Source organism: Lactuca sativa, chromosome 4, assembly GCF_002870075.4.
Source record: "Lactuca sativa cultivar Salinas chromosome 4, Lsat_Salinas_v11, whole genome shotgun sequence".
Lineage (NCBI taxonomy): Eukaryota > Viridiplantae > Streptophyta > Magnoliopsida > Asterales > Asteraceae > Lactuca > Lactuca sativa.
Window position 1 is genome coordinate 219426024 of NC_056626.2, and position 9275 is coordinate 219435298.

The 9275-nt window shown below is 34.4% G+C and overlaps 1 protein-coding gene across 1 annotated transcript; it reads right to left on the minus strand.

Annotated features, from left to right (window-relative positions):
• Positions 1-2238: 2238 nt before the first annotated feature.
• LOC111886348 (coatomer subunit alpha-1) lies at positions 2239-8352 on the minus strand. Its single transcript, XM_023882580.3, has 5 exons — positions 8127-8352; positions 7776-8007; positions 6942-7436; positions 2637-5611; positions 2239-2501 (listed from the first exon to the last, which is right to left on the minus strand). The coding sequence occupies exons 2-4, from the start codon at positions 7981-7983 to the stop codon at positions 2685-2687; spliced, it is 3630 nt and encodes a 1209-aa protein (XP_023738348.1). The 5' UTR covers positions 7984-8007; positions 8127-8352; the 3' UTR covers positions 2239-2501; positions 2637-2684.
• Between the last annotated feature and the right edge of the window lie 923 nt (positions 8353-9275).

Genomic DNA, 9275 nt, shown 5'->3' on the forward strand with positions numbered 1-9275 from the left:
CTTAATATATACCAGGATATTGCAAATATTAAATATTATATTTAAATTATAATTAGAATATAAAAATAAGAAATGTATAAATAAAAAAGAAAGACTAAAATCAACAACTAAAACTTCAACTCTATTTTTGGAGAATTGAATAATGTCCGTCCATATCTGGAAGAATCCTATTCATATCTAAAAAATAGAGATAGAAAGAAGATATTGTTGAATGAAAACATGGAAGAAATGAAGGAAAAATAAAGTTTAGAGTTGAATTAGAGATGCTCTTAGCTTCAAACAAAATCCCTTAAATTTAAAAATATTATTATCATACTTAATCATCAATTTGTATTTTATATGCTATATGGAAAATGAAATTTCCTTCTATCTTATCCTCCAACTTCCTTCTATCTTATCCTCCAACTTCGTCCTCTTAAGTATTAATTATCGAAATACATAACGCACCATTTCTTTTTGTTTTTGTCTCATTTCTCGATTTTGACACTTAAGATATGATCCAATAAATAAAAGATAAATACGAATATTTAGTAGAAACATATTGAACCCCTCTAAAATTGGTACCACTTTTGCCTATCTATATAAACATATCTATATAAACAGAACTATTTACCTTTAAATTGATAAACTGAGAAAGGTTAACTTCTGACCTATGATTCCCACATGTAATCATCATAGAAATAGGGGGAAATGATTCATAAGGGTAGTCATCTTTGTCGTTTTGTTCACATCTAGGTAACTTCTTTATTTTTGTATACATTTGACTATTTAACTTGTTATATGTGTTTACATAATGTCATTGTCACTGACTATAGCAGGTGGCAATGGTAATATGTGAACAAATTAACAAGTTAAATTGTTAAATGTGTACAAAAAAATTATCTAGATATGAACAAAACGAAATTTTAATTACTCTGATAAATCATTTTCCCCACTTTTAATAGCAATTTTATTTTCATATTTGTTTATATTATTTTTTTGTAATGTTATTTTTCAAATATCAATAACTTCCTAAATATTAATTAAATATTGATCAATTTTAGATTTTACTTGTTAATTAATAAATATGTTTTTGTTTTGTGAAATCTTTCATATAGCCTCTAATAATTTTTTACTTTCTTTTTTAAGCATCTACAATATTTTTAAAGTGAATAGTATCTAATTAAATAAATTAAATATGTAACAATAAGTATGAAGGGTCTTTTAAAAAAATAAATAGAAAATATTACTTAGCAAATATTAAACAATATATATATATATATATATATATATATATGTGTGTGTGTGTGTGTGTTCTAAAATTATTCCAACTTTCTAATTAGAAGTTTATAAACTTTTAATTTTTTTAATACAATGTTTTAAACGAATATTTAACAAAAGTAATTTAAAATGTTATAAAAATATTAAATTATCATACAAAATCTAAGGGGGTGTTTGGATATGAAAAAAATAAGGTGTTTATTACTTATTGTTTATTCCCACCATAATAAGCTAAGTTTAAATGTATTGATAAAATCCTTAAAAATCAGCTTATTGTGTTAGAAATAAGCTAAATAAGCATATCCCTCATTGTTTATTACTTATTGTTTATTTCCACCACAAATAAACTAATAAACAATAAGCTAATAAGCTAATCCAAACATCTCCTAAAAAACACTTTAAAAATGTCGTAAAAGAAAGTTTAGAAAAAAATATATGAAAGTTGTAAAAAAGTTGTATGAAAATGTTTAAAAAATAAATAAATAAATAAAACTAGTTAAGAACTTGTAAGAAAATTTTAAAACATTTACAAAAAAAAATGATTTCAAAGCACTTGTATTAAAATTATATGAAAGTATAAAAAAAGTTTTAAAAAAAATTATAAGCAAAGTTTAAAACATTGTATTAGATAAAACTTATAGAAAAAAAAATATCATAACATTGTTGTAAGAAATTATAAATATTCTTAAGAAATTTATAAAAAAAAAATGTTCACATTTGGAGAACTTTATTTTTTTATACATTTGACCATTTAACTTGTTAACTTGTTAAAAATATCATAACATTGTTGTGAACACATTTAACACGTTAAATGGTCAAATATTTACAAAAAAAAAAATGAAGTTACCTAAACGTGAAAAAGACGAAAAGGTAATTACCCTCTCAAGTCATTTTCCTTATAAATAGTCGTTCAAACATCAAAGTTATCAAAAGATATTAAAACAATAAGAACAAGAAGAAATAAATAAAAGCTGATCCTAAACCTGAACAAGAATAACCTGATTATATGAAAAACACATTAAAATGTCTTTAAATGCAATAACTAGTTAACTATAAGGGTAACTATATCTTATGTAATAAAAGTTATACCCGGCTTGTCCAAACGAAATTAACTATCTTCACTACTATAAACACACTATACTTAATGTTTACGCCTATGCAAAACTTCAATAAAAGTACAACTCCCGCAAAACTCGTATTTTTTATAAATATCAAGAATCCGAAGGCTCCCTCTGTTTGAACTGCAAGAATTTGAACAAGGCATCATTATTTTGTCTATTAATAAGCATAAGGTTTACAAATTACAAGAAAAATAACACATCAATAAGAAAAAAAGAGTCGGGGAAAAAAAATTAAAAACCAAGAGAGAGAATTACCTGATAGTAGAAAAAAGCGAGGCTAGCATCCCGAGAAAGAATTTTAAATCATCTTATCTGCGCAGGAGAACACAGTAAGCCCGAAGCATCAGATCCCACCACCGAAAGATTACAAACACCACAAATCTCCCCTTCTTGAGAAACAACAAAATGCGAACTACAATAAGGACACACCACATCCTTCTGTCCCCTATAAATCGGAACATAAGTCGCCCCACAAGTCACAAACGGATTCCTAAAGTCATAATTCAACTCCGTAGAATCCCTCATGTTCCTCTCAGCCGCCTGAATAACCACCCGTGCTTTCTGAGATTGATTCTCAGCCGTTGGATTACTCTCCAACAGCCGCCTTGCGAAACTCGATGCTGTAACAAGATTCCCCCCCTTGAAACACACAGTCATCGCATTCATTAAAGCTAATCTCAAGTGAGGTATCTGAAGGTTACAATGAGTAAAGTAAGCTGCTAGCTCTTGTTGTCGAACAGGGTCGTCTTTTAATTCCCTCCTTTTTAATTCCATTTGTAACCCCAAAACATATTCTTTCACAATTATAACCAGTTCCTTTACTTCATCCACTTCTCTTCGTGTCTCAACTACTATCAAAGGAATTGTATAAAGAATACTCATGAAAAGGCGTAAAGCTTCGGTGAACTTTCCAGAAGTTGTAGCTTTGTATCCAGCTTTTAACTTGTCTTCCAATTGGGAAAAAGTAAAGATAAGTTGAGGTGGGGCCCGGGTGTGAGTGGGGGTGGATTCACTCGAGTTTCTCTCAATGGGAAATGAGATAAGTGAGGCTGACGTGGAAGCATAGAGGAAACTATGACTACCCATGTGAAGATCAAGAAATAATGATTTCAAAGGTGTGAAATTTTTTATTGCCAGCTGGCGGTTTAGTAAACGCATGGCGGTGTCGAAGTTGCCAGCTGCCACGTGTTCGGCAGCAAGTGATGATTTCTGGGCCCACATTTGGGTCACGGGTGGACCCAGATTAGGCGGGACAAAAACCGCTGACCTGGCGGTGGAGGTGGCTTTCGGGGTGTCGAAATCAGGTGGAAGTTCAAGATCTTCATGGTCCCAACCTCCAGATTCGTTATCTTCATTTGGATCTTCGTCATCCACGATGCTGATGTCACCATTGTCCACGTCAGCAATGTCCAAATCCTCAACCCAATCAGCATCTGCAGCATCTTCATACTCTTCTTGTCCTGTATTATCAAGACTGCCTTCAAAGATACCTTTTGTGACCCTTAGCAAAGGCCAATCACCACCAGAGATAACAGGGGTTGGAGGGATTAAAAGAGAAGTTGACCTCAAGGGCAAAATCGGAATATTATCTTTAAGCTTCACGGAAAGTTCCTCAACAATATCATTCAACCCATGGGTTTTAGCAGTAGCAAACGCAAGTGCTAAATGACCCGAATTTTCCAAAATCTTGATTCGTTCTTTGATATCACCTAAATACAAAGCATTATGAAACTGACCCATAATGTCATTTTTGACCTCAGCGATTTTCATCATTTTGGATAATTTATCTAAATTACCCGTAATTAAATACAAAAACGATAGCCTCTCAAAATTCTTTGTTCTCTGATACGCATATTCCACAATTCCAGAATTACCCTGGCGAAGAGCCTCAACACCCAATCTATACCAATGATCTTTTTCATCTATCTCTTTAGCAGAAGCAACAGCTATTTGTATGTTCCCACTTTCTAAAGCTAAATTAAACCGAGTTCTTTCATCTTTCACAAAATGAAGGGCAACTTCTGGAAAACCTTTTTGTTGAAGATACGCGATCATAGCTTGTCCACATAGCTCTGAGTTTCTTATCATGCTCATAACATGATCAAATCTCTTTCTCAACAAAGAAAGTTTAAAAAGATATTCAGTTGCATCGATCACAATCATCCGATTTTTCCCATCTCGATCCAAACAAAAGATCGTGTTCCCGAAAATCTTTGTAATGTAAACAGGAGCATCAAGTGTTTTTACAATTCCAGAGTCTCCATTAGGTAAACAATATTTGATATGTGTCAATGTTGTGTATATAAACACACCATTATCATCCCACGAGCCACTTTTCACACGTATCGTTTCATGAAGTGTGCATCGATGTGAAAGCTTTTTATCAGCAATAACTATCGAATGTTTGCTAAGTAAAGCAACACTTTCCATATCATTCGACCACAAAACATACCTTACACAAGAAGTTTGAATCTCCCCCATAACAATTCTCTGTTGAAGGTCAAAAATGACCATTTTGTCCTCCGCCCTACAAAGCAAATTACCCGTACCCGCATAAAATATCGCATCCGTAACAACCGGAAGAACACTTTTCTTCACTATTTCGTTTTTCAAATTCTTGACCAAAACTTGATTTGTGGTTTTTTCAAGCACTGCAAATCTATTTCTAGCAACAAAAACCGCTGAACCCCCTACCCCTCTTTTAGCTTCTTGAATTGCATCACCTCTAGTGACACTATCTTTAGGGATGACATAAAGTTCATAAGATCCTCCATCTACTTCTGAACATATTAAGACAGCGTTTTCTGTAGGGCTATAGGAGAGAGATCTAGGCCCTTGGTTTAATCCGGATGATCCGGGCCTTCGGATTGGGATAATTTGAGTGTCTTTTTGGGTTGAGAATTCGTAAAACCGTAGAAAACGATCTTTGATGTAGTAAAGAGAATCATTACTTAGAGAGAAAGGAGGGCGTTCTCTTTCAAATTTGAAAACTATCATGCCATTATCGTGTCCGGCTGCTAGAAGGTTGAGTTCGGGGTGACAGGTGAGAATCCAGAACCTGTCGTGTTCGCGACGGAATGTTTGGAGGGCTGTTCTTTTTGTCGCGTCCCAAACGCGTATGCTTTTGTCTTCTGAGTTTGATACGATGATGTCTTGTTTTGAGTGGAAAAGAACGGATGAGACGTTGTTCATGTGGCCTCTTAGTGTGTCTACTTCCCATGCTTTTGAATCTGAAATGTTAAGGTGTGTGTTTTCTTGTTACTTGTTGTATAATAGTATTGTGAAGATCTTTGTGTAAGAAGAAAGAGTAGATGAAAGTTGGTTTTGAGGTTCACAAACAAAGAAAAAACATGATTGTTATTTCGTATATGATAAAAACAACACCACCCAAGTCCTATAGGAGAACAAAGTAGTCATCACTTATTATCAACACTAAACAGTGCTTTTAGAGAGAAAACTAAGGCTTTGTTTGCAGCTTGGCTGAAAAGCTAGCTTGTAGCTTATAAGCTAGCTGACCAAAAATATGATATAAGCTAGCTGAAAGATATAAAATGACATAAAAGAATATTTAGACTCTGTTTGGTGTGCCACAACTAGCTTATTTTTCGAGCTTTTTTAAGTTACCATATTTGGCAAGCTAAAAATTAGCTTATATGAGTTAGTTTATAACCTAGTTTTTTAAAAAGCTACTTACGCTATGTTTGGCTTTCTAGCTGAAAAGCTAGCTGTTAGGTGAAAAAGCTAGCTGATAGTTGAAAACTTAGTTGTTAAATAAAAAGTTAGAAGCTAACTGATAAAAAATGATGTTCGGTAAAACTAGCTGAAAAATATAAAATGACATAAAAGGGTATTTAAAAGAATGTGTTCTATAATTAATTAAGAGTTATATTTGGAAAATTTTAAAAAAGCTCCTAAAAAGCTACTCTAAGTAGCTTTTTAAAAAGATATCTTATAAGCTAGCTGACTAAACTACTTTTTTGCTTGCCAAACATGACAAGTTAAAAAAGCTCGAAAAATTAGCTAGCTTATTAGCTAGTTGTGGCGCGCCAAACATAGCCTTCACTACCTTTTTAGGAGCTTTTTAAAAAATTTCCACATATACCCCTTAATTAATTATAGAAATACATTCTTTTAAATGCACTTTTATGTCATTTTATATCTTTCAGCTAGTTTTACCAAACACCATTTTTTATCAGCCGGTTTTTCAGCTATCAGCTAGCTTTTTATTTAACAGCTAGCTTTTCAGCTAGTACGCCAAATATAGCCTTAGAAGAATATGTTTTTTAAAAATTATTGAAGGGTATATTAGGGAAATTTTTAGAAAACTCCTAAAAAGCTACTAAAAGTAGTTTTTTAAAAAGCTAGCTTATCAGCTACTTTTTGGCTTGTCAAACATGACAATTTAAAAAAGCTCGAAAAATAAGCTAACTGTGGCGCGCCAAACATAGCCTAAATAGTCATCAGGTTCTTTGTTTTTATTTCATGATCAGCTAAATGATATAGAACTTATCACAAAAACATACAGATGGAGCAATAGAAACAAGATTTAGAAACTGATACCATTCATTCGCCAGATTTTAACTTGACGATCATCAGCCCCTGAGACAATAAGAGGGAGAGTTGGATGAAATGAAGCCCAATTGACTCCTCGATCATGTCCCTCTAAAACATACTTTACAACAGCATCAACACCACCAAAGAAATCTGCATTCATCTGACTTAAACGAAGGATGTCATCAGCAGGTGAAACTGTTTTCTTCTTCAATGCACCAATATCCCAAACCCTAATTGTCTGATCTAATGATGCTGACACAACAAGGTCCTCTTTTGGATGGAATAAAGCACACATTACATAATGGTTGTGTCCTGTCAATACAGATATACATGCACGAGATTGCCAATTCCAAATCCTGATAGTTTGATCATCACTAGCACTAACAATCCAGGGGTACTCATGATGAAATTGAACTGTTCGGATGTAATCAAGATGTCCAAGAAGTGTAAACAAACATCTATGCAATTTGTAGTTCCATACTTTGATCTTGTAATCATCTCCTGCAATAACCATTTATCATTGAAGAAGTTATTGATCTTGTAATCATATATTGGCTACTGAGCATCATAAGTAAACAATGTCTCCAAATTTACATAAATTTGAGGTTCCATTTGTAACAATCCAACAAAGTTGACAACTTACTGAACTTTATAATTGTAATAAACGTGTCAAAGAGTTAACCCAACCCAATAGGGTCGAAATTGCTATTCAAGAAACAAATACGTCAGTCCATAAAACTTCTAGAGCCATCGTTGATACAAGTACAACTTCAATAAAGTTAATGCGATATGCATTTCTATGGGAAAGCATTTCAATTGTAATGTGGCATTCAAATTTACCTCCGGAGACAAAAAGCGGCTGCGATTGGTGGAAATGGACGCCGCGAACAGGACCGTCGTGCTCCTCAAATCGATCGATGAGAGTGCCCATTCTGTAATCCCATAGCTGGATCACTCCACTGTGAAGACTAGCTAAGATCCATGGTCTCTTGTTGTGGAAACTCAGTCCTTTCACTCTGTTACTCTTCGTCTCGAACTTCGTCAACATCTTCGTTTCGTATATTTCCCAAACCTTAGTTAATCAACCAAACGTTCAAACACAAAAACCAACTCGATATTTGTTTATAAAATTCAACAAGAAAACGAATCGAAAAAAATCGGACATGAAGACTTAAGTTGTGTGATTTTTACCTTCAGATCTGAGAATTTTGTGCCGTAACCAAAATTAATCTACAATACACCTATAAATCAACCGATAGATCGATCGGCTTGAGATTAAAGTTATATACTTGTGCGTGCGCTGAGGCTTAGAGCAGAAGTCATTTGATTTGAAAAATAGATATACCATTGCAGCTTCCAGGTAGATCCACCGTGTGTCTGAACAGTCTTAGATCTGACCGTGTCAAGTTCGTAAATAAATCACAACAAAATTAGTCTAATGTATAAAAAAAATAATAAATAAATAAATAATAAAGTGACATTTGAATCAGACTACATTCTCGAAGTTCGTCAACTGCGAACAACTCCAGATAATATTCTCTCATCTTGACCTTGGGCTCCCACGTCTGTAACACCCAAAGTTTTGAAGGCCAAGAAAGGAAAGAAAACCTTAATTTTAAGGGGCGACTCGGCGAGTCCAAGGAGGAACTCGGCGAGTCCGAGCGGGATCCGGGTCGAAGAGTAAGTGACCGACTCGGCAAGTCGGCCAAGGTGACTCGGCGAGTCTGGTCTGTACGAGGAAAACCCTAAATTCGGGACTTGGAGCCTATATAAACGTCTTAATCTTCTTCCTAAGGTTCCTTTACTGCCTTTTAAGCCCTGAATACCAAACCCTAGCCGTCATATCCATTGATTGAGCCAATTATTGCCTTGAAGAGTGCATTAAGCTTGGAGAAGGAAGAAGAATCTTGAGAGTGCAAGAAGGGGGCTGTAGATCCGGGTTTGGGAAGACATTTCTGAGCTTTTGGAGGTAATAAGCTAGTTCTTGGACTCCCTTGCACCTAGATCTATGTGTGTGTTGGGCATTCTTGGCATGATAGTAACCATTTCGAGCTAGAAGTCCAGATCTGAGGTTGCTACCTCAGATCCATGCTTGTTTTGGTCTAGTGTCCCATAAAGTATCTGCCTTTGAGCTGATTATGGAGCCTTCTTGCCTTAAACCCTAGTTTATGGTGTATTGTGCCTAGATCTCCTTCTCTACACGTAAAGTTTGCAACTTTACGTGAGGAATAGGCTTGGGAAGGGTAGATCTACAGTTTGGAGTCCATGCATGACTCAAAAGTCCTCTGCATGTATGAAGATCTGAATGGACTCGGCGAGTCCTTCGAGTGAACTCGGCGA

Coding starts and splice junctions, on each gene's coding strand:
- LOC111886348 (XM_023882580.3), bottom strand. CDS start 7,983: ATGTTGACGAAGTTCGAGACGAAGAGTAACAGAGTGAAAGGACTGAGT. Junction 7,437..7,775: donor GCCGCTTTTTGTCTCCGGAG/GTAAATTTGAAT, acceptor TGGTTATTGCAG/GAGATGATTACAAGATCAAA. Junction 5,612..6,941: donor TAAAATCTGGCGAATGAATG/GTATCAGTTTCT, acceptor TTAACATTTCAG/ATTCAAAAGCATGGGAAGTA.